Genomic DNA, 26,293 nt, shown 5'->3' on the forward strand with positions numbered 1-26,293 from the left:
AGATGATAAAGAGATAGATAGATAGATAGATAGATAGATAGATAGATAGATAGATATGTAGATAGATAGATAGATAGATAGATATGAGATAGATAGATAGATAGATAGATAGATATGTAGATAGATAGATAGATAGATGATAAAGAGATAGATAGATAGATAGATAGATAGATAGATAGATATGTAGATAGATAGATAGATAGATAGATATGAGATAGATAGATAGATAGATAGATAGATAGATAGATAATGGAATAGGAAACAGACAGCTCTATCCTCTGTGTAGTGGCTGGATTGAGGTATTGCAGGATAGCGTACATTACTCTCTATTCATACTTATATTATTTTCCTATAGACCGGTCCCTGGTACCATGGACGTCACTGATCCCGTCACGTTGGTTCTGTCTCTTATTATGTGCATTTTCATTGCCTTATTTCTCTATGGACGGAAAACAAATGTGTATAATCTGCCCCCCGGACCTAGACCCCTGCCCATCATTGGGAATCTGCATATTCTAGACCTGAAAAGACCTTACCGGACATTACACAAGGTAACATTCAGATATTACCCTGATAGGTTTGTAAGACATTATGATATGATGGGCCACATTTATCACTTTTGTGCTCCTAAGTGTAGTAGTTGCGCCTAAATTCTGGTGCACTGTTGCGCCAGAATTATCACAAGCTACAACCATCTGTGATAAGGTAATTTCCTGCCTCTTATTAATCACTTTACTTCAACACAGTTTAGGCGCAATTTAGGCGCAGTTTAGGCGCAATGTTAGATTCGGGCAGTTACATGTCATCCTGCTACAAGCTCCTCTCTGCTTCTCCCGCAGCCCAGAATGAAGATAACACTCACAGCAGCACCCAGGTGTGTGACACCCAGCACCCAGTGACCTCCTCAGCAGGGGCTTCTCCTGGAGGGGATCCCCCAGTGCTGGTCTCCTGCTGCACCCCTGTAATTCTACACAGTATCCCCCTCAGACACCAGTGTGATCATCCTGCTACACGGGGGACACTTGTCTGTAAAATTCTGCAAAAATTCTGAGCTGATGATTCTGGAGAATGTTTTGTAAATAGAAGGTGATGAACTGTAAATAGAGTCTGCAGCTCCTGTCTGTAGTGTATGTAATGTCTGTATTACATGTTCTAGTGTCTGCAGAGTATCTAATGTCTGTATTATCTGCACTAGTGTCTGCAGTGTCTGTACTAGTGTCTGGAGTGTATGTAGTGTCTGTACTAGTGTCTGCAGTGTATGTAATGTCTGTACTAGTGTCTGCAGTGTATGTAATGTCTGTACTAGTGTCTGTAGTGTCTGTAATGTCTGTACTAGTGTCTGTAGTGTCTGTAATGTCTGTACTAGTGTCTGCAGTGTCTGTAATGTCTCTACTAGTGTCTGCAGTGTATGTAGTGTCTGTACTAGTGACTGCAGTGTCTGTATTATCTGTACTAGTGTCTGCAGTGTATGTAATGTCTGTACTAGTGTCTGCAGTGTATGTAATGTCTGTATTATCTGTACTAGTGTCTGTGGTGTCTGTAATGTCTGTAGTAGTGTCTGCAGTGTATGTAATGTCTGTACAAGTGTCTGCAGTGTATGTAGTGTCTGTATTATCTGTACTAGTGTCTACAGTCTATGTAATGTCTGTACTAGTGTCTGCAGTGTCTGTATTATCTGTGCTAGTGTCTGCAGTGTATGTAATGTCTGTACTGGTGTCTGCAGTGTATGTAATGTCTGTATTATCTGTACTAGTGTCTTTGGTGTCTGTAATGTCTGTACTAGTGTCTGCAGTGTATGTAGTGTCTGTATTATCTGTACTAGTGTCTGCAGTGTATGTAATGTCTGTACAAGTGTCTGCAGTATATGTAGTGTCTGTATTATCTGTACTAGTGTCTACAGTCTATGTAATGTCTGTACTAGTGACTGCAGTGTCTGTATTATCTGTACTAGTGTCTGCAGTGTATGTAATGTCTGTATTATCTGTACTAGTGTCTTTGGTGTCTGTAATGTCTGTACTAGTGTCTGCAGTGTATGTAATGTCTGTACTAGTGTCTGCAGTGTATGTAGTGTCTGTATTATCTGTACTAGTGTCTGCAGTGTATGTAATGTCTGTACTAGTGTCTGCAGTGTCTGTATTATCTGTGCTAGTGTCTGCTGAGCTCTGCTGCTGGGGATGAGCCACTCTGCACAAGAGCTCAGTACTTACTTCTCAGTTAACGCCACCTTGGCTGGAGAACATTTTTGCGCCTGAATGAAAATTTGCAATTGATGAATATCATTGGACACAACAAAACATCTAGATTGGTAGCATAAATGAGGGAAACCTTGTTATTTTTGCTGTGCGTCTAGTTTGACGTTTAATCGCACAAATGGCGCAAAAACGGCGCACCAGTATGAAAACGCGCAAAAACAACAGAAAAAACGAGTGATACATGTGGCCCGATATTGGCTAAAGACTAGATAGATAGATATGAGATAGATAAGAGATAGTTGTCCAGGAGTAGTACCGCATACCAGTGGCTGGTATTCAGGTGCTCTGGATAGGGACCCAATCCAATAGGCAAATAAAGATGTGGAATCCAGTCACACTGATTATGAATTTAAGTGAATGATATCTTTATTCAGCAAACAAATATAGTGACATTTTGGTCAAATTCTGACCTTCATCGGACTCAGTTTGCAAAGGTATAGGAGATTCATGACTGCTATGCAGGTTCAGCGCCGGAGAATTGGCAGATTAACCGCTCTATTTTGCCTTTCCTCAAAATAGAGCACTAAGGTCATTCTCCTTGACCCCCCACATTGCCGGTGGTGAGGTTAGCTTCCACAATAGTGGGATACAGGCTCTCCCAGCAATGATGAGCAAACACAACAGGGAGCGCTTATAACTTTGAGTGGACATGTCATAATGATGGAGGAGGAAAACACACAGCAATCGCATGCACAGCATCTCGTTTACATTGTATCTGCGATAATATTGAGTTTTTGCTTACTTATGCATTCACATTGTGTTGACATCACTTATAAATATACATTTTGTTTATATTTACACAGTGTTTACATCACATCTTCATTTGTAACACATTTGCATTCATATTGCATTTATAATGTGTTTTCGCATTTGCATTCTGGTTTCATTTACATTGCATTTGCATTCACTTTAAGTTTACATTATAATAATAACCTTTATTTGTAAAGCGCCAACAAATCACATTGCATTTGTGCTTACATTGTGATCGCGTTTGTACTACATCACATTCACATTTTCATTTCCATTTAAAACACCTGCTGCTGTATTTCCTTAACATAGTGTTTACATCATACATCATTTGCAGTATAATTTGCGCTTGCATTTACATTGTGTTTTCCTTGCATTTGCGATTACAGTGCTTTGGCGTTTACACAGTGTTTACATATTCATGTACATGTGCATTTGTGTTTATAGCACAGTTGTAGTGTGTTTCTCTTAACATCATGGTTGTATTAGCATTTTGTTTATATTGGGGTCCCGTAGCCGCACTTTCATTGGGTTTTCCAACGTTTTCGGCACGGCTGCGTTGGCTTTCATGCAACAGAAATCGGGGGGGGGGGGCGGCCGTTGGACGATCCGACTGATTCGGACTAAGTGCGGGATTTAACTTTAATATTGTGTCGCAAGACAATGCACTTACATGCACCGGGAAGAAGAAGGTGAACTCCAGGAACCTGAGCGGGGAAGCGACACATGCAGGATACCGGGCGTACGATCTTAGTGAATCGCGGCACAGGGCATTATCATCAGGCAAAGCACTTTGGGTGAACTCCTCGGAAGTAAATGTGCCCCAAAGTGTTTACATTGCATTTGAGTTCACAAACTGTTTACATCACATTTGTGTTTATGTTGCACTTATGTTCACATCAAGCTTTCGTTCACATCATGTGTACATCCTGTTTGCATTGCAATTACCGTACATAACATTGCGTTTATGTAAACACAGTATAAACACAATGTTAACCCTTTTCGGGACTCTTTTCAGCCCTTTTATGTTTTTACGTTTCCGTTTTTCACTCATTCCAAAATCTGTATCTTTTTTATTTTTATGTTTGTAGAGATGTGTGAGGGCTTGTTAGTTGTGGGACAATTTGTTATTTTTAGTGGCACAATTTTATATTCCATGCCATGTACTACAAAGCTGGAAAAAAAATTCCAAGCGCGCTGAAATTTGCTGCATATTCTTGTGGGCTGCTTTTATGGCTTTCTTTTTGGGCTCCAAATGACACTTTCCCTTTATTCTCTGGGTAGGTGTGATCACAGGTTTTATAAGGTTTTAGTAGATTTAAAAAAAAAAAATTAATATTCTTTGAGTCATTTTTTGAGGAATGCGCCAACATTTTTATTTATATCAATTTGGTATTTATATGACCATTTAATCATTTTTTAATTAAAATATTTATGGATGGAAAAATGGTGGTAAATTAGTGATTCTGACATTCTGGGCCTGATATCTCAGCAACGGCGGGGCCTGGAAAGAAAACTGAAATTACTCCTGAATCTGTGAACCTGGATATCTATATACAGGCGGTCCCTTACTTAAGAACACTCGACTTACAAACGTTTCCTAGTTATAAACGTACCTCTGGATATTGGTAATTTATTGTACTTTATCCTTAGGCTACAATAATCAGCTGTAACAGTTATCACAGGCGTCTGTAATGAAGCTTTATTGTTATTCCTGGTTCTTATGATAACCCAACATTTTTAAAATCCAATTGTCACAGAGACCCAAAACAATTCAGGCTGCAGTTTCAATGGTAAAATATACAGTTCCGACTTACATACAAATTCAACTTAAGAACAAACCTGCAGAACCGATCTTGTACATTAACCGGGGACTGCCTGTATATGAGGTGTGGGGAGGTTTAGCACGCCATGCCTCTATGGTGTTTGCTTACCATGAATGCACATTGATGTCTCATTGGTCATCAGTGGCCCATGTACATGTTAGATGCTTTATGTAGTAATGTCCTACCAGGAAATATATACTGTAGGTTGTATAGTATTGTGGTAGGTGACCAGTTAGATTTTTGCCTCACAGAATTGACAACTTCTCGTTTTTCCGTGCAGCTCTCGGAGACGTATGGGCCGGTGTACACCATAAAATTAGGAGAGAAGAAAACCGTTGTACTGTGCGGATACGATGCTGTGAAAGACGCCCTTGTCCATCATGCAGATGAATTTTCGGGGAGACCACATGTGCCGCTCTTACATGACTTATCGAAAGGACTTGGTAAGAGCCATATAATGACAGCTGATTGGTGGATTCCTAATATTAGTTCTGAGTAGTTACTGTACCCCGTATAATGGACCTCTATTAGTCAGTTAGAGCAAGATAAAGCACTACACGACAATTTTTGCCAGCTCCATAGAGATTAATGCAGCAGAGTGGTCATGTGCGTCCGTCTGCTCCATTAGTCTGACGGAGCCTCGAGGGGTCCGACGGAGGTACTGAGACCCCTACTGATCAACAAGTTAGGCCCTATCTCATGGATAGGGCCTTAACTTTTTTTTTGTGGGAAAAGCCCTTTAAGTATTTAATTTTATTAACTGATTTTCTCTCCGCCCATCACGCATCAGCTATCATGCATAATTAAACCCACATGCCTTTCATGCTCATCCAACAGACACGTGACAGTTGTCACTGTCCCCATCTCCTCCTTCTTCTGTCCTAGCTACTTCTGTCTCGTAGATAAAAAAGTTAAGAAAAACCCCATACTCTGATGATCCAAGCACATTGTCAGCACACAGCATCTCACAGTACATAGGGATAATGAAGTGTCAAGCTCACACTCTGGAATTTTACACTGATCATCACTGAGTGATAGGAGCTAAAACAGCAATAAAACTGAGTAACATTGTAACGTAAATGGCTAAAAATTATCTTTATTGTGCAAACATTACTAGGGGATTCAAAATGGAGAACTTTCGTTCATGGGCAAACCCCTTCCATCTTATGTAAAAAGTGAACATATGGAAGTAGTTTTTTTAAGTATCTTTGTAGATCATATGGTTTACTTAATAGATCTTAATAGAGTAATTTTTTTGGAGAAGGTGGATGACAATTTAGCTCAGATCCGAAAGATTGACTGAGAATCTGTCTTAAGTAAAAATGGAAGCAATCTAGCAGACGTAGCTTGAGAGTTTTTCAAAAAGGTCCAAAGTCTGAAGTAAGGAGCATGGCAACTTTGAGTGACTTTTCGATTTTCCCCTTGACCTAGTCTTTGTTTAATGTTTTTAAAGGGCACCTACCACCACGAATCTACCTATAAAGGTAGATCGGGTGGTAGGTGGATGTATGGGACGTGAGGATAGCCCTTTTTAGAGCTAATCCTCACGTCCCCGCTAGCGTAGCATAAACTTTATTGCCCTAATATGTAAATTTAATTAAGCGGCTACTGGGGCGTGGAGTAGCCGGACACGAGGCTACACGGCGCGGCTACTCCACGCCCCAGTATCTGCTTTCCCCCGCCTACCCTGTGATCTTCGGCGCGCAGCTCCTGGCAGCTGCGCGCCCTCGTCCGAGAAGCCGGAGTTCTGCGCATGCGCAATAACTCCGGTCTCGTTCCCGAGATCGCGCATCCTCGGGCCTGCGCTCTGCATAGTCTACCTATGCAGAGCGCAGGAATCGTCGGATTTGAAGGTTCGCCCCATCGGATAGGTAAGTGCTATGCTCACCAAGAATACTACCAACGATTACCACTGCCACCAATGAAGTCACTGCAAATATATATATATATATATATATACCTACACCCACTGCCACCAATGTATGCTGAAGGCACTGTAATATATCTACACCCACTGCCACCAATGTATGCTGAAGGCACTGTAATATTATATATATATATATATATATATATATATATATATATATATACCCACTGCCACCAATGAAGTCACTGCAAATATATATATATATATATATATATATATATTTGCAGTGACTTCATTGGTGGCAGTGGGTATATATAATCTTACAGTGCCTTCAGCATACATTGGTGGCAGTGGGTGTAGGTATATATATATATATATATATATATATATATATATATTTGCAGTGACTTCATTGGTGGCAGTGGTAATCGTTGGTAGTCTTCTTGGTGAGCATAGCACTTACCTATCCAATGGGGCGAACCTTCAAATCCGACGATTCCTGCGCTCTGCATAGGTAGACTATGCAGAGCGCAGGCCCGAGGATGCGCGATCTCGGGAACGAGGCCGGAGTTACTACGCATGCGCAGAACTCCGGCTTCTCGGACGAGGGCGCGCAGCTGCCAGGAGCTGCGCGCCGAAGATCACAGGGTAGGCGGGGGAAAGCAGCTACTGGGGCGTGGAGTAGCCGCGCCGTATAGCCTCGTGTCCGGCTACTCCACGCCCCAGTAGCCGCTTAATTAAATTTACATATTAGGGCAATAAAGTTTATGCTACGCTAGCGGGGACGTGAGGATTAGCTCTAAAAAGGGCTATCCTCACGTCCCATACATCCACCTACCACCCGATCTACCTTTATAGGTAGATTCGTGGTGGTAGGTTCCCTTTAAAGAGAACCCGTCATGCAAAATAACCCCCCTAAACTAAATATATTTTCATAAACTGCCATTAGAGAGCATTGCCTCTATCCCTTCATTGTCCCTCTACATACCTGTAAACCTAAGCAATGAGGTCCTAAAGCTGTATGCAAATGACCTGTGAAATGTCCAATGAAGCATTAGCATATTCAAGCTGTCCACTCTATTCATGAGTTGGAGGCACAGCCACACCCCCAGTGCATGACTGACAGCCTGTATAATGATGTGAGCCTGTATAATGATGTGAGGCTGTATAATGATGTGCTTCCTGGTGCTGGTGGCCACACCCCCAGTGCATGACTGACAGCCTGTACAATGATGTGAGGCTGTATAATGATGTGCTTCCTGGTACTGGCACCCCCTGCAGCCTGTGTGTGCATGTATGTGTGTTTAGTAGAGATACAGCAGCTCCAGGCAGCCATGTCAGATTCATGTGTAGCTGATGTCTGTGTCTCTCACCTGTATATTAGGAGGATGCAGCATTTACTATACATTACACACAGACATGAGCAGGGGGGGGGGAGAGGTGAGGGGAGGGGTAACAGGGGTGACATCACTGCCTCTGACCATGTGACCAGCCTCATTTACATAATAAAGAATAGATGATTTTACAATGAATAATGTATGAAATAACTAGATAAAGGCTGGGATGGGATCCTTGTGAGCTGCTCCAACAGGTAGAGGTGACAGGACTAGTGACACAGACCTGATGACAGGTGTCCTTTAAGTATCTAATTTGACTAACTGATTTTCTCTCCATCTCCTTCTTCTTCTGTCTTGAGGTTATATTTGACCCCAAACTCTACTTCTTACCTTAAATTAAATAACTTCCAGACTGTCCTCTCAAATGTAGACATTAGCCTTACAGATTGAGGCCCAGGAGACTCCTGGTTGATAAGATGATTTGGTCATCTTCTGACTGGGGTCTATCTGTTGATGCAGTGGTCTCCAACTCATGGACCTTAGCTGCTACAAAACTTCGAAAACGTTAGTCTTAATAAATTCCCCATTGTGTCAACAGTAGATAAAATTTTCTTAAAATATTTTACACAAAGGCGACTGTATTCTAAAACTTTTATTCCTGAGAAGTCTCTATCTTCTTAGTCATATCATACTTTTGATCCATCCCAATTTTTGACTATTGTTTCGCCCAGAATTTACCACTAAATGTAACATTGTGGTTGCTATTTTATATGTATATTATTCTTCTTAAGTTAAATTATATCACCAGGTGTGATTTTTTCCTCTGATGAAAACTGGAGGGTGATGAAACGGTTCACTATATCAACTCTTCGTGACTTTCGAATGGGGAAGGAGAACATTGAAAACAAGATCTTGGAAGAACTTGATTTCTTGGTTGAGGAGTTCAGGTCCTACAAAGGTTAGTTAATGGTTCGATCAAACTTTTGAAGTGTGTTTGATGCTTATTTAACTAAAATTACAATTACTATCATTTGAGCCGATTTCTCAAAAATAAAATTTGACCAATTTACCACATTTCTTCTCCGAATTTAATTTGATTCAACTTAATTTGTTATTAATAATAAGTTACGGTAATAACTTAATAACCAATAAGTTTGGTTTTGGTTTTCAAAAGTTTTTAATGAAAACTGATAGCAATAAAGATAAATAGTAAATCATTGTGCATCCAAGCTGATTTAGCACATACAAATCATCTGTAACACCAGAAAGAGGGTAAAGTATGGGACAGAGGGAAAAGGCAAAGTCTTTGGTATGAGGAGGATAGTACAACACAGAAGGTGTAGATTGACCCTGTACCCTGATAATCTAAGCACATTGTCAGCTCACAGCTTCTAATAGCACAAGAGGATGAAGTGCAAAAAAGTAAACAGATGGAATTAGTTTATTTAAGTATCTTTGTAGCTCCTATGGTTTACTTAATAGATTTAATAATTTTTTTGGAGGGGTTGGGTGAGAATTTAGCTCAGATCCCATAGATTGACTTAGAATTCATCTTAAATAAGATTGGAAGCAATCTATCAGACATAGCTTGAGACCATTTAGAAAAAGTACCCAGTCTGAATTAAGTAGCAAGACAACTTTGAGTGACAACTTACTGGTCAAAATACTAGCAAAATAGTCGGGGGAAGAGGAGGAAATCCCCTATCCCCATTCATCTGTAGCAAGTGATTGATCAAGATCTTTTAATGGGGGACCTTCACTATGGAGGTAATACCATCTTTTGTCCTGAATCACTTTGTAGTGCAGTAGGTGGCCTGGAAGACCAATGCCTCCATTGTCCTTTGTTTGTGTCAGTCGGTCATACAGTTTGACCGCTACGCTAGGATTGCCCTTCTTCTAACAAAATCTACAAAAAATGGAGCAGACTAATGTGAAGAATTTTTGTTGTGACCATTTGTGATACGATACAATTTTATTAATCCCCTGGTTTTGGGAAATTGTTTGCATAACATAAAGTATTTTCAGATACAGATAGATTTCTGAGGTAGTGATCTATTGATTTAGTCAAAGGTTTATAGTTTTCTTCATGCAGTTCAAACAGGACTTGTTACCCAATGGCAACGCTTATGCCAAGCTGTTACATAAGAGGAGTGGGACCATTGCTTGGAGTGGGATCCGGAGAGATTAGGAATTCACCCTCACTTGAAATGGGTTTCCTAAAAAAGCAGATGTTAGTAAGTTGCTTTTATAAGAGCGCAGATACCTGAGACTTCTTAAGATGGATATTGAAGCCCTTGTTCTATACGCCATATTTCTTAGGGTGGGTTTCAGAGGATATAGTTAAGAGAACCCCATTGATGAAGGGGGAGAGGTATCGGCTCTTGAGACCAGTTGCTTTGACCTGAAAAAAGTATCAAAAGTCCTAAGTAATTTCACAGCAAACCCTGCCTAAAAGAGGAGGGAAACAAGAAAACCAGGTCTGAAATCAGAGGAAATCCTTTCTAATCTAATCCCCCCCCCAGTGACGCACATTTACTAAGAACGGTGCAGTCTGTACTATGTGCAGTGTCCTGTGTAGTGTGCAGGGGGCGCCAGAATCAGGATTTTTGGTGTACATTCTTCACGAATCTGAGTGCACCAACTTTTTTTTTTGGTGCACCTTTAAAATGGGGCATGCAACTCTGTCAGACACTGCACAATAAATCTGGCACACGGTCAGGCTGAACACCGGAACGCCCCCTTCAGTGCAGAAATTTGTGTTGCATGAGGACTAGTGCAGCCGCGTCACAAATTTCTAGGGGATTCAAATTAAAATTTGAGGACTTTCTTTCATGGGCAAACCCCTTGACAAATGTCCTACCTTTTTTACTTCTCTCATTCATCGTATATTGGAGAGCGCTCTACATGGTTGGATAATAATACGGCTACTCTTTGTATTTCTAGGGGAGCCTTTTGACTGCACCTCGATCATGAATGCGGCTACATGCAATATCATAGTCTCCGTTTTGCTGAGTAATCGATTTCATTATGAGGACCGTAGATTTTTGAAAATTTTGAAGATTGTTAATGAGATTTTTGAGCTAGTTGGAAGCCCCATGGCTATGGTGAGCAACTCCATGTTATATTTCAAATGAAATTCAGCTGTCATTTGGGTAGGTGCCCTATGTATGACCATTATATCATGTGGTTTTTGCATTTTTTTTTAGTTTTTTTTTTTCTTTTGCCAACTGTATCTCTCAAAGATCAGCAGGCTGTGGAGACCAGGTGCTTTGGTGTCTCCCATACACTGCACACGGAAAGTGTAAAAGCATCAGCAAGAACTACAGTGCAAATCTCTCCATAGACTTCTATTTTCTTTTATTTCTTCTCCGCAGCTGTATAATGCATATCCGTCGGTGATGCGCTGGTGTTCAGGAGTGCAGAGAACATTATTGAAGAACGTGGAAGAAATGCATGCTTTTGTTCAAGAAACTGTCACCATCCAGAGGAAAGAACTAGATGTCAATAACCCAAGGAACCTTATCGACTCATTTCTGGTGAAACAGCTAGAGGTACTGAAACATAGGGGCACATTTACTAAGGGTCCGAATCACGTTTTTCCGCCGGGTTTTCCGAGTTTTACCACTTTTCGATGAATTGGATCGCGTTGCGTTGGGTTTGGACGAATCGTGTCGCATCGGGTTCAGATGAATTTGATTGTGTTGCGTCGGCGCTGGGTTTCACACGATGAAAAACGGGGGGGGCCTGGCCGTCGGAAAACCCCACAGATTTGGAAAAGTCGCACTATTTAAAATAAAAAGGAATAGGATGGTAAACTCCGGCGGACCTCGGCACAGCAGCGATACCTAGTGGATATCGGGTGCACAACCTTAGTGAATTGCCGGAAGCCCAGAATCCTCGTCGGAGAACGCGCTGCTGGATCGTGACAAGACCGGGTAAGTAAATGAGCCCCATAGAGAAAGATGAGGTGATGCTAAGTTTTCTATTCACCACCATCCATGGTGCCATTCGATTCAGGAAAACATTGCCTTTAAGAATATAGCCTTGGTGTAGAGAATGCAGTGGTACAGTAGCCATTACACCAGGGCTGTGGTGCTTAGGGTGTCCTAACAACTTGCACACAGTAGATAGGGACCCTGTTACATATTATAGAGGATATTTCATAACATAAGACATAAATACCAAAAAAATGTGGGTCAACTTCTAAAATCCACGTGAGTATAAGGATTCCACTATGGGATCGGTTCTTTCTAGAAAGAGATGGCCAACCATGAAGGCTGCGTCAACAAATTTAGAGGTTGGAATAAAGAGAAAGCAAAGAGGACCATCACCTCCTCCAGTATGGTCCCAAGACAATGGTCCTTTGGACGCGCCAAAATAGGAGAGATAGTAAAATCCCTTCAAAACTTTTTATCTTTTAGGAAAAACCTCAACTGTTCTACACTAATGAAAACCTGATGGCTCTGGTTACTGACCTCTTTGCTGCCGGAATAGAGACCATATTATCTACACTGAGATGGGGTCTCCTACTGATGATGAAATATCCAGAAATCCAAAGTGAGACGTTTCTGCTTTACCACTTTCTACTGTATTTACTACACAGACACATTTCTCCACCCTTCTTTTAGCTGTCGGCAGATTTTACCCAATTAAATTGAAAAAATTTCCTCCAAAGTCATGTGACAAAGAATAAAGAAGATTCACATGTTGCCTGAGATGAGTCAAGTTTAGATGTTGCAAGGGGGCGGTCTCTTCAGACGTCTTCTTAGTTACATGATTTTGCTGTCGTATTAAACAATAAGAATCTCGTCAGTCTGGTTACATGAGGCTTGTGGTAAAAGGAAACAAAATTTTATTTGACATTGAAATTCCTAGGTACCATGCACCTGAAGATAGGGGCATCTGACATGACTCTCCCTGCACCATATAAACTTGACTCATCTCAGTGAATTATTACTCCTCACTTTCACATGTCTTTGGAGATTTTTTTTTATAGGTAATTAGGGGAGATTTCACATAATTGAGGGAATTCCAGAAAGGATATTTCATACCCGACCTGAGGGGCTGGGAATTTAATTGGGAAAAATCAGGTGACAGAGTCCATTTAACTCTTTAAGAATTAAACTATTTTTTAGTTTAGGGCGCAACCCCATTATCTGACATAAATTGCTTTATATGGTTATAACTTTTGAACACTTTAACTTACTAAAATTATTTTGAGATTGTTTTTTGCATGACACATTCTACTTTATATTTAGTTTGCATACGGAGTGTTAAGAGGTTAATAAACGCAAAACATATCAGAGGGATCACAGATATGGGGTGTACTGCATATTGCTAGCACCAATCATGGGTGTTAACCAGCCCCTTTGACCACCACGTGGGTGCCCCCATCTTTGTTTCGACTTTTGCTCCCCGTGATATTGGGGGGGGGGGGGCAATGATCTGTCGCCATGACAGTCTCGGTCTTTACAAGGCCTCACAGGTCTCATTCTTGCTTATCTATTACATTGTCCAATTTGCACATTGTAAAAGATGATGTCAAAATCCCCATATACTGCTATACTGTAGTATATTGTAGGATCAATCAGACAAGCTAGGGTTAAAGTACCCTAGGGGGTCTGAAAAATAGTTATAAAATAAATGTAAAAAGTTAAGGAATCTGTAAAAAGAATTTAATAAAACCTAAACGTCAAATCACCCCCTTTCCCTAAAGCTGATATAAAAACAAATAAACAAGTAAAATCATTAACATATTAGGTATAAAAAAAAAAAAAAAAATTTCCCCGGCGTTGAACTAGCACCCAAATGATCCAAACACCACTTTTTTGCCACATTGTAACATATAAAAACGTTTAACAAAAGGTGATCAAAAGGGGAAACAGTCCTCAAAATGGTAGCAAAGAGAACGTCAGCTCATTCCGTAAAAAGATGGCACCTCACACAGCTCCGTACACAGAACTATTGGAAAAGTTTTTATCATCAAAAGATGGATATAGTCCCAATAAAAATGTTTTATATAAATGCAATTTAGACCTGTGCAGATTATTTCTAGATATTCTTGGGTTTACTAGCACCTATGGTCATATAAAATCCCATTTAAGAAGGGAAAGTTGGTAAAATGGAGCATTAATGTTGCCCAAGAAAGAACTGAAAAAGAGTATTTCAAAAATGTTTAACTAACTTTTTTCAAAAATGTGTTTTCTTTGTGATGAGGACAGCAACGCCTAAACCTTCAGATTGCAAGATGGTGGCAGTAACTAAACTCCAAGACTAGATGTGATCAAAATTGAGGACAAAACTTTTGACTGATTTTATGGTTTTTGATTTTGTTGGATATAGGAAAGGTGCAGAGAGAGATTGAGAAAGTTATTGGGTCGGCTCAGCCCCAAAAAAGTCATCGGAAAGAGATGCCGTATACCAATGCCGTCCTCCATGAGATACAACGATTTGGAAATGTTGCTCCAAACAACCTGAAACACGCTACCACCCAAGATGTGAACTTCAGAGGTTATCTTATTCCCAAAGTAAGCAAAAAGTAACACCGAGGATTAGTCACATAAAGGTATTGGCACCACAGCACGGCAAACCTTGCCAAGGACATGTGGTGGTATTTGACATCCATGTTGCAAAAAATTGAGAATGTTGTGCCCATGGGCTTTTTTAAACCTACACTGTCCATTGTGCCTCATGGTCAGGTAGCAAAGTATCAAATACTTCATGGTAGGGTTACAAGTACTAAAATACAATGAAGCAGACCATTTTTGAGGCCCATGGGATATATTCAGTATTCCCAATAGCTGTGGGTCAAACTTCTTGAACCTACATCTATGAACCTAAATCTTATGAATATTATATGCACATGCATTGGTATGATACGGGCCAGGAAAGCCTGATACAAACTCTTTCTAAAGGCATGGAATGAAGTTGAATGCATGGCCAAAAATTCATAAATATCTGTATGTTACATAGCGGGATCTCCCACTCAGAACTACCCTATTTAAAGAGCATCTACCACCAGGATGAAGGGCTGCATGCAAATAAGCCTGAGGGGCTCCAGGCTGGATATATGCTAATGGAACCTGGAGTCCCTCAGGCTCATTTGCATAAATCTTTCCATCCTAGTGGTAAACGTCCTTTAACCCCTTTTTAAAAGTGTTATTCAAAAATTAAAATCCTCAGGGCATGCAAGTGATCCCTCTGCTGACCTCGGTTCTCTATGACAAGGAACACTTCGTAAAAGCAGAAGAGTTTTACCCGGAACACTTTCTGGATTCCAGTGGAAATTTCGTAAAGAAAGACGCTTTTATGCCCTTCTCAGTTGGTAAGTCCACTGGGTCTGTATTGGCTGCTGAGGTCAGAGATATATGGAGGGGACAGGTTGTGGTCGGCTTTGTAGGTCATGGTTAGTATTTTAAATTCATTTTGCTGTACAATGGGAAACCAGTAGACAAACTGACAGAGGAGAAGCCAGGAGACAGAGGTATGAGCCGGGCAGCAGAGAGGAGAGGCAGAGGAGAAGCCAGGAGGCAGAGGGATGAGCCGGGCAGCAGAGAGGAGAGGCAGAGGAGAAGCCAGGAGGCAGAGGGATGAGCTGGGCAGCAGAGAGGAGAGGCCAGGAGAAGCCAGGAGACAGAGGGATGAGCCGAGCAGCAGAGAGGAGAGGCAGAGGAGAAGCCAGGAGACAGAGGGATGAGCTGGGCAGCAGAGAGGAGAGGCAGAGGAGAAGCCAGGAGACAGAGGGATGAGCCGGGCAGCAGAGAGAAGAGGCAGAGGAGAAGCCAGGAGACAGAGGGATGAGCCGGGCAGCAGAGAGGAGAGGCAGAGGAGAAGCCAGGAGGCAGAGGGATGAGCCGGGCAGCAGAGAGGAGAGGCCAGGAGAAGCCAGGAGACAGAGGGATGAGCCGAGCAGCAGAGAGGAGAGGCAGAGGAGAAGCCAGGAGACAGAGGGATGAGCCGGGCAGCAGAGAGGAGAGGCAGAGGAGAAGCCAGGAGACAGAGGGATGAGCCGGGCAGCAGAGTTAAGGATGGGTTAAAGGGGCATTAAAGAGTAAGCTGGGAGACCCCAAAAAATATTGCAGTAGTCCAAACACGAGATGATGAGGGCATGGACTAGTAATTTTCAGGACTCTGGAATGAGTAAGGGTCGGAAGTAAGAGATGTTCTTGAGATGCAGGCAGCAGGTTGTAGTAAGGGCCTGGATGTGAGGCTTAAAGGGAACCTGTCAGGCACATCTAGCCCCCAAAACCGAAGGTTCTACCTCATTTGCTTTAGTGAGTTGCTCTCCTTGAGTTTACAAAAGGACAGAAGATACACCATCAGTGTTACATCTCCACAGTTTTGGATGATCATTACTTGTAAGGCCCATAACTCCATAGCATGTCAGCAACTCAAAGACACTTGTGTGAGGTAATTGAGGTAAGTACTAACCAATTAATAAAAAATACTTAAAAAATAAATCCTAACAGAAAAATAGAAAATAGTCGCAATAAGTCAGCTAAGGTTACAGATACAAAAACAGTGTCTTATAATTTTTTCTAAAGAACATACCGTTTTTTATACCCTTTACCTCATATTTCATTGCCATAGGTAAAAGAAGTTGTGCTGGAGAGAGCTTGGCCAAAATGGAGCTGTTCATGTTCTTCACCAGACTTCTGCAGAACTTCACCTTCCAGGCTCCTCCTGGGGCTACACTAGACCTCACCCCGGCAGTTGGATTATCGTGCAGACCATTGCCCTATAAGATTTGTGCTTTACCTCGTGTATGACCTCTGAGTACAAGGTGCACATACAGGGGGTAGGTAAAGTATTCAGACCCCTTTGAATTTTACATTCTTTGTTTCATTGTAGCCAATTGGTAAGATCCCAAAAGTTTTTCTGCCCATTAATTTACACTCTGCCCCCTATCTTTGAAAAAAAACTGAAATGTAGATACTTTTGCTAATTTATTAAAGTAGAAAAACGGAAATATCACATGATGATAAGTATTCACCCCCTTTACTGTAACACTGATATTTAACTCACATGCTGTCCATTTCCTTCTGAGATGGGTCTACTCCTTTATTGGATACCAGCTGTGTCTAATAAAACTGATTGAACTCCCAGACTAGGAGAAATAAAATTCTCTGGTCTGATCAGTTATAGATTGAACTTTCTGGTGTTAATTTTAAGTGGTAGAGAAAACCATGACCTGCCAAATACATTCCTAATAGTGACACATGGTGGGGGCAGCATCATGCTATGGGGCAGGGACAGGACCACTGGTTATAATTGAAGGAAAGACGAAAGCTGTCAAGAACAGAGATATCCTGGATGAAAACCTCCAGAGTGCTCTGGACCTCAGACTGGGCCAAAGGTTCAACTTCCAACAAGATAATGACCCTAAGCCCACAGCTAAAATAACACAGCAGTGGCTTTAGAACAACTGTGTGACTATTCCTGACTGGCCCAGCCAGAAACTGGGCCCAAACCCTATGGAGCATCTCTGGAGAGACCTGAAAATGACTTATACCAACGTTCACCATCCAACCTGAGGAAACTGGAGAGGATCTGCAAGGAAGAGGCAGAGGATCCCCAAAATCCAGGGTGAAAAACTTCCATCATTCCCAAGAAGACACCTGGCTGCACTAGCTCCAAACTTGCTTCTTCTTAATACTGAGCAAAGGGGGCAAATACTTTTCACCAAGGGCTGAACAATTATCACCGGAGGCCGAATACTTATCACTGGGTGCTCAATACTTATCACCGGGGCTGAATACTTATCACCAGGAGCTGAATACTTATCCCCAGGGGCTGAATACTTATCACCAGGGGCTGAATACTTATCACCAGGGGCTGAATACTTATCACCAGGGGCTGAATACTTATCACCAAGGGCTGAATACTCATCACCAGGGGGTGAATAATCATCACCAAGGGCTGAATACTTATCACCGGGGGCTGAATACTTATCACCGGGGGCTGAATACTTATCACCAGGGACTGAATACTTATCACCAGGGGCTGAATACTTATCACCAGGGGCCGAATACTTTTCACTGGGAGCCGAATTCTTTTCACCAGGGGCTGAATACTTATCACCAGGGGCTGAATACTTATCACAAGGGGCCGAATACTTTTCAATGGGGGCTGAATACTTATCACCGGGGCCGAATACTTATCACCGGGGGCTGAATACTTATCACTGGGGGCTAAATATTTATCACCGGGGCCAAATACTTTTCACCGGGGGCGAATACTTATCCCCGTAGCCAAATACTCATCACCTGGGACTGAATACTTATCACAAGAGGCTGAATACTTATAAACAGGGGCTGAATACTTATCACCGGGGGCCGAATACTTATCACCAGGGGCTGTATACTTATCCCCAGGGGCTGAATACTTATCACCGGGGGCTGAATACTTATCACCAGGGGCTGAATACTCATCACCAGGGGCTGAATACCATCACCAGGGGCGGAACACTTATCACCAGGGGCTGAATACTTATCACCGGGGGCTGAATACTTATCACCAGGGGACTGAATACCATCACCAGGGGTGGAACACTTATCACCAGGGGCCGAATACTTATAACCAGGGGCTGAATACTTATCACAAGGGGCCGAATACTTATCACCGGGTGCCGAATACTTTTCACCGGGGGCGAATACTTATCACCGGGGGCTGAATACTTATCACCAGGGGCTGAATACTTATCACCAGGGACCGAATACTTATCACCGTGGACCAAATACTTATCACCAGGGGCCGAATACTTATCACCGGGGGCCGAATGCTTATCACCAGGGGCCGAATACTTATCACCGTGGGCCGAATACTTATCACCAGGGGCCGAATACTTATCACCGGGGGCCGAATACTTATCACCAGGGGCCGAATACTTATCACCAGGGGCTGAATACTCATCACCAGGGGCTGAATACCATCACCAGGGGCGGAACACTTATCACCAGGGGCTGAATACTTATCACCGGGGGCTGAATACTTATCACCGGGGGCTGAATACTTATCACCAGGGGCCGAATACTTATAACCAGGGGCTGAATACTTATCACAAGGGGCCGAATACTTATCACCGGGTGCCGAATATTTTTCACCGGGGGCGAATACTTATCACCGGGGGCTGAATACTTATCACCAGGGGCTGAATACTTATCACCAGGGGCCGAATACTTATCACCGTGGACCAAATACTTATCATCAGGGGCCGAATACTTATCACCGTGGGCCGAATACTTATCACCAGGGGCCGAATACTTATCACCGTGGGCCGAATACTTATCACCAGGGGCCGAATACTTATCACCGTGGGCCGAATACTTATCACCAGGGGCCGAATACTTATTACCGTGGGCCGAATACTTATCACCAGGGGCTGAATACTCATCACCAGGAGCTGAATACTTATCACAAGGGGCCGAATACTTATCACCAGGGGCCGAATACTTATCACAAGGGGCCGAATACTTATCACCAGGGGCCGAATACTTATCACAAGGGGCCGAATACTTATCACAAGGGGCCGAATACTTATCACCGGCGGCTGAATATTTATCACCAGGGCTGAATACTTATCACCAGGGGCTGAATACTTATCACCAGGGACTGAAATCTTATCACCGGGGGCTGAATACTTATCACCAGGGGCCGAATAATTATCACCAGGGGATGAATACTTATCACAAGGGGCCGAATACTTATCACCAGGGGCAGAATACTTATCACCAGGGGCCGAATACTTATCACCAGGGGCCGAAAACTTATCACCAGGGGCTGAATACTTATCACCGGGAGCTGAATACTTATCACCGGGGCCGAATACTTATCACCAGGGAATGAATGCTTATCACAAGGGGCCGAATACTTATCACCAGGGGCAGAATACTTATCACCAGGTGCTGAATACTTATCACCGTGGGCCAAATACTTATCACCAGGGGCTGAATACTTATCACCAGGGGCAGAATACTTATCACCAGGGGCTGAATACTTATCACCAGGGCTGAATACTTATCACCGGGGGCTGAATACTTATCACCAGGGGCTGAATACTTATCACCAGGGGCTGAATACTTATCACCAGGGGCTGAATACTTATCACCGGGGGCTGAATACTTATCACCAGGGGCAGAATACTCATCACCAGGGGCTGAATACTTATCACCAGGGGCTGAATACTTATCACCGGGGGCTGAATACTTATCACCAGGGGCAGAATACTCATCACCAGGGGCTGAATACTTATCACCGGGGGCTGAATACTTATCACCGGGGGCTGAATACTTATCACTAGCGGCTGAATACTTATCACCAGGGGCTGAATACTTATCACCGGGGGCTGAATACTTATCACCGGGGGCTGAATACTTATCCCCAGGGGCTGAATACTTATCACCAGGGGCTGAATACTTATCACCAGGGGCAGAATTTTCATCACCAGGGGCTGAATACTTATCACCGGGGGCTGAAAACTTATCACTAGGGGCTGAATACTCATCACCAGGGGCTGAATACTTATCACCGGGGGCTGAATACTTATCACCAGGGACTGAATACTTATCACCAGGGGCTGAATACTTATCACCGGGGGCTGAATACTTATCACCAGGGGCTGAATACTTATCACTGGGGACTGAATACTTATCCCCAGGGGTGAATACTTATCACTGGGGACTGAATACTTATCACCAGGGGCTGAATACTTATCACTGGGGGCTGAATACTTATTACCAGGGGCTGAATACTTATCACCAGGGGCTGAATTCTTATCACCAGGGACTGAATACTTATCACCAGGGGCTGATACTTATCACCGGGGGCTGAATACTTATCACCAGGGGCCGAATACTTATCACCAGGGACTGAATACTTATCACCAGGGGCTGAATACTTATCATTGGGTGCTGAATGCTTATCACCAGGGGATGAATACTTATCACCAGGTGCTGAATACTTATCACCGGGGGCCGAATACTTATCACCAGGGGCCGAATACTTATCACCAGGGGCTGAATACTCATCACCAGGGGCTGAATACCATCACCAGGGGCGGAACACTTATCACCAGGGGCTGAATACTTATCACCGGGGGCTGAATACTTATCACCGGGGGCTGAATACTTATCACCAGGGGCCGAATACTTATAACCAGGGGCTGAATACTTATCACAAGGGGCCGAATACTTATCAACGGGTGCCGAATACTTTTCACCGGGGGCGAATACTTATCATCGGGGGCTGAATACTTATCACCAGGGGCTGAATACTTATCACCAGGGGCCGAATACTTATCACTGTGGACCAAATACTTATCACTAGGGGCCGAATACTTATCACCAGGGGCCGAATACTTATCACCAGGGGCTGAATACTTATCACCGTGGACCAAATACTTATCACCGTGGGCCGAATACTTATCACCAGGGGCCGAATACTTATCACCGTGGACCAAATACTTATCACCAGGGGCAGAATACTTATCACCAGGGGCTGAATACTTATCACCAGGGGCTGAATACTTATCACCGTGGACCAAATACTTATCACCGTGGGCCGAATACTTATCACCAGGGGCCGAATACTTATCACCGTGGGCCGAATACTTATCACCAGGGGCCGAATACTTATCACCGTGGGCCGAATACTTATCACCGGGGGCTGAATACTTATCACCAGGGGCTGAATACTTATCACCAGGGGCTGAATACTTATCACCGGGGGCTGAATACTTATCACCAGGGGCCGAATACTTATCACCGTGGGCCGAATACTTATCACCAGGGGCTGAATACTCATCACCAGGAGCTGAATACTTATCACAAGGGGCCGAATACTTATCACCAGGGGCCAGGGCCGGCGCTATGGGTAGGCAAAGTTGGCAATTGCCCAGGGCCCCCATGGAGAAAGGGGAGAATCTCTTCTTTCAAATGAATCTTGAATTTTGTTTCTAGGTGCTATGGATCCAGAGATATTCAGGTTTAAAGTGAGAATATCAGGTGCCATTTTTATATATAAATATCACTTCCGACGGCAGTTTAACAGTTAATATCTCAGTTTTTCTGCATTTTAGAAACACAAATTTAGATTCATATAAAAGAGGAGACTCTATTCTTTCATAGGAAAAAGAAGTGAGGTTCTATGAGTCACAGAGCCAGAGATACAGCCCCCTGAAGTGTCCCCCCTTCAGATTCTTAGCCATCAGGCTGCAAGGAGAATTAGCTGCACACAGGAGCTTATTATGCACCTCACAGATGGAAATATTCACTTTATATGTTACTAGTACTACATTTTGAGAAGGGATAATATCAACTAATATTCATGTTTTTAACCCTTCTCTATGCAAATCTAAGAACACACTTTGGGCCACATGTATCAATCGTTTTTTTCTGTTGTTTTTGCGCCTTTTCATTCAGGCGCACCGTTTTTGTGCCATTTTTGCGACTAAATGCCAAACTAGCTGCGCAGCAAAAAATAACCAGCTTTCCCTCATTTATCCTAGCAATCCAGATGTTTTGATGCGCCTAATGATATTCATCACTTGCGACTTTTCATTTAGGCGCAAAAACGGGCGCAAAAACACTCCAGCCCGAAGGTGGCGTTAACTGAGAAGAAAGCACTGAGCCCCTTTGCAGAACAGCTCATTTCTAGCAGCAAAGCTCAGCCAGACACTGCAGACACTAGAACAGATCATACAGACATGAGATACTCTGCAGACACTAGTACAGATAATAGAGTCATTAGATACTCTGCAGACAGGAGCTGCAGACTCTATTTACAGTTCATCACCTTCTATTTACAAAACATTCTGCAGAATCCTGAGCTCAAAGCAAGAGAGAAGAGAACGTTACAGAATGTTGCACATAGTACTGGGGGATACTGTGCAGAATTACAGGGGTGCAGCAGGAGACCAGCACTGGGGGATCCCCTCCAGTAGAAGCCCCTGCTGAGGAGGTCACTGGGTGCTGGGTGTCACACACCTGGGTGCTGCTGTGAGTGTTATCTTCATTCTGGGCTGTGGGAGAAGCAGAGAGGAGCTTGTAGCAGGATCACATGTAACTGCCCGAATCTAACATTACGCCTTAACTGTGCCAAAATTACACCTAAACTGTGTTAAAGTAAAGTGATTAATAAGAGGCAGGAAATTAACTTATCACAGATGGTTGTACTACACCTAGGCGCACAAAAGTGATAAATGTGGCCCTTTCTCTCTTATTCCCTTTTATTTTGTGATAGTTATTTTTTGTTGGGAAAATTGACTGATACGATGAACATTCGATCCTCTTCGCCTAATGTGACTACACCGCGACCAGAACATGTCCATAAAGTTATATGTAACACCTAAAACACACACATGTTCTGGAATAAAGTTTTTATTTCCCATCATCCTCCATTATTTACACCTCTGTTATGACGTTCTCACTCTCATTCTTATGAAGCGCGGAGGGTTCTGTTATTGTGATAATACATTGGCGACATCTAATAGTGACTTATTATCTCATTAGAGGGGTTTATGGATATATAGTTATTTATTTGGGTTACCATTGTGTAAGGAACAGACAATGATACATCTGTGTAAATTTTCTGCAGTTCCCTTTGCTGCATATTTTGGTGACTATACACATGTGGGGTCTGTATGATCTCCTCACATCTTACTGTTTTAGGAAAGTAGATTTTCTTTATATAAGTATCTGGATTTGTACATATTTTAGAGGAAATTTTGAATGTTAATTGCCAAATGCATCGCCTGGTTGTCTGCTTTCAAAATTCTATAGGTTTTATGGCGCCTTTACTTTTTATTCTGTTTTATTGATATATTTTGCAGGTTGTGACTGTCTAAAAATGTCTAGCTGAAAAGCAGATATCTAGTTATTACAGTTTTAGTGATATCATGTGGATTTATTCATGTGAACATATCAATAGGGCACATTTGTGAACTCTACAAATGTCCATGTATTACATTTAGGAGATGTGAAGGATAAACATTGTCTGTCTGGATCAAATTTTTTGCCATCAAAGTCAAATTTTAAGTATTTTTAATAAAATGTTTCAATTTGAATCAAAATTGCATGAAGGCGCCTCTGTCTATAAACTCTTTGATGCAATTTTGAAAATGGGGCAAGTGTCTGCTTTCAGAAAATATCGGTCCCCCTCCCCAATGGGCCTCACTGTCTAATCAACCTACCAGTAATTTTTTGGAGTGTGGGAGGAAACCGGAGGACCCGGAGGAAACCCACGCAGACACAGAGAGAACATACAAAATCTTTGCAGATGTTGACCAGCGCTGCAAGGCTGTAGTGCTAATCACGGAGCCACCATGCTGCCCATAAATCTCCCTATCATCTATCTCCTATAAAATTCTCCCATATTACAGTTTGTTTTACCATACTAAAGGAGCCTCTTGCTGACTGTGACTGGTCATAAAATAGTTTTATTTTGGGGCCCCACTTTTAGTTTTGCCCAGGGCCCCACTTTGTCTAGAACCGGCCCTGCCAGGGGCCGAATACTTATCACAAGGGGCCGAATACTTATCACCAGGGGCTGAATACTTATCACCGGCGGCTGAATATTTATCACCAGGGCTGAATACTTATCATCAGGGGCTGAATACTTATCACCAGGGACTGAAATCTTATCACCGGGGGCTGAATACTTATCACCAGGGGCCGAATAATTATCACCAGGGGATGAATACTTATCACAAGGGGCCGAATACTTATCACCGGGGGCTGAATACTTATCACCAGGGGCTGAATACTTATCACCGGGGGCTGAATACTTATCACCGGGGGCTGAATACTTATCACCGGGGGCAGAATACTTATCACCAGGGGCCGAATACTTATCACCAGGGGCCGAAAACTTATCACCAGGGGCTGAATACTTATCACCGGGGCCGAATACTTATCACCAGGGGCTGAATACTTATCACCAGGGGATGAACACTTATCACAAGGGGCCGAATACTTATCACCAGGGGCAGAATACTTATCACCAGGTGCTGAATACTTATCACCATGGGCCAAATACTTATCACCAGGGGCTGAATACTTATCACCAGGGGCAGAATACTTATCACCAGGGGCTGAATACTTATCACCAGGGGCTGAATACTTATCACCAGGGCTGAATACTTATCACCGGGGGCTGAATACTTATCACCAGGGGCTGAATACTTATCACCGGGGGCTGAATACTTATCACCAGGGGCAGAATACTCATCACCAGGGGCTGAATACTTATCACCAGGGGCTGAATACTTATCACCGGGGGCTGAATACTTATCACCAGGGGCAGAATACTCATCACCAGGGGCTGAATACTTATCACCAGGGGCTGAATACTTATGACCAGGGGCTGAATACTTATCACCGGGGGCTGAATACTTATCACCAGGGACTGAATACTTATCACCGGGGGCTGAATACTTATCACCGGGGGCTGAATACTTATCACTGGGGGCTGAATACTTATCACCAGGGGCAGAATACTCATCACCAGGGGCTGAATACTTATCACCGGGGGCTGAATACTTATCACCGGGGGCTGAATACTTATCACTAGGGGCTGAATACTTATCACCAGGGGCTGAATACTTATCACCAGGGGCTGAATACTTATCACCGGGGGCTGAATACTTATCACTGGGGGCTGAATACTCATCACCAGGGGCTGAATACTTATCACCGGGGGCTGAATACTTATCACCGGGGGCTGAATACTTATCCCCAGGGGCTGAATACTTATCACCAGGGGCTGAATACTTAGCACCAGGGGCAGAATACTCATCACCAGGGGCTGAATACTTATCACCGGGGGCTGAATACTTATCACCGGGGGCTGAACACTTATCACTAGGGGCTGAATACTTATAACCGGGGGCTGAATACTTATCACCGGGGGCTGAATACTCATCACCAGGGGCTGAATACTTATCACCGGGGGCTGAATACTTATCACCAGGGGCTGAATACTTATCACCAGGGGCTGAATACTCATCACCAGGGGCTGAATACTTATCACCAGGGGCTGAATACTTATCACCAGGGGCTGAATACTTATCACTGGGGACTGAATACTTATCCCCAGGGGTGAATACTTATCACTGGGGACTGAATACTTATCACCAGGGGCTGAATACTTATCACTGGGGGCTGAATACTTATTACCATGGGCTGAATACTTATCAACAGGGACTGAATACTTATCACCAGGGGCTGAATACTTATCACTGGGGGCTGAATACTTATTACCATGGGCTGA

General features: G+C 43.0%; 2 protein-coding genes across 2 annotated transcripts in view; one reads left to right on the forward strand and one right to left on the reverse strand.

Moving 5' to 3' along the window:
- The window catches only part of LOC140122939 (uncharacterized), a 360,094-nt gene that overhangs the window by 229,015 nt on the left and 104,786 nt on the right, over positions 1-26,293 (reverse strand). The gene's annotated exons all lie outside the window — the stretch shown is intronic.
- Positions 372-16,833, forward strand: LOC140120715 (cytochrome P450 2C5-like). Its single transcript, XM_072139668.1, has 9 exons — positions 372-551; positions 5,106-5,268; positions 8,838-8,987; positions 10,973-11,133; positions 11,404-11,580; positions 12,451-12,586; positions 14,372-14,556; positions 15,212-15,353; positions 16,619-16,833. The coding sequence occupies exons 1-9, from the start codon at positions 372-374 to the stop codon at positions 16,795-16,797; spliced, it is 1,473 nt and encodes a 490-aa protein (XP_071995769.1). The 3' UTR covers positions 16,798-16,833.

The sequence above is a fragment of the Engystomops pustulosus genome, chromosome 3, assembly GCF_040894005.1.
Source record: "Engystomops pustulosus chromosome 3, aEngPut4.maternal, whole genome shotgun sequence".
NCBI classification, from domain to species: Eukaryota; Metazoa; Chordata; class Amphibia; order Anura; family Leptodactylidae; genus Engystomops; species Engystomops pustulosus.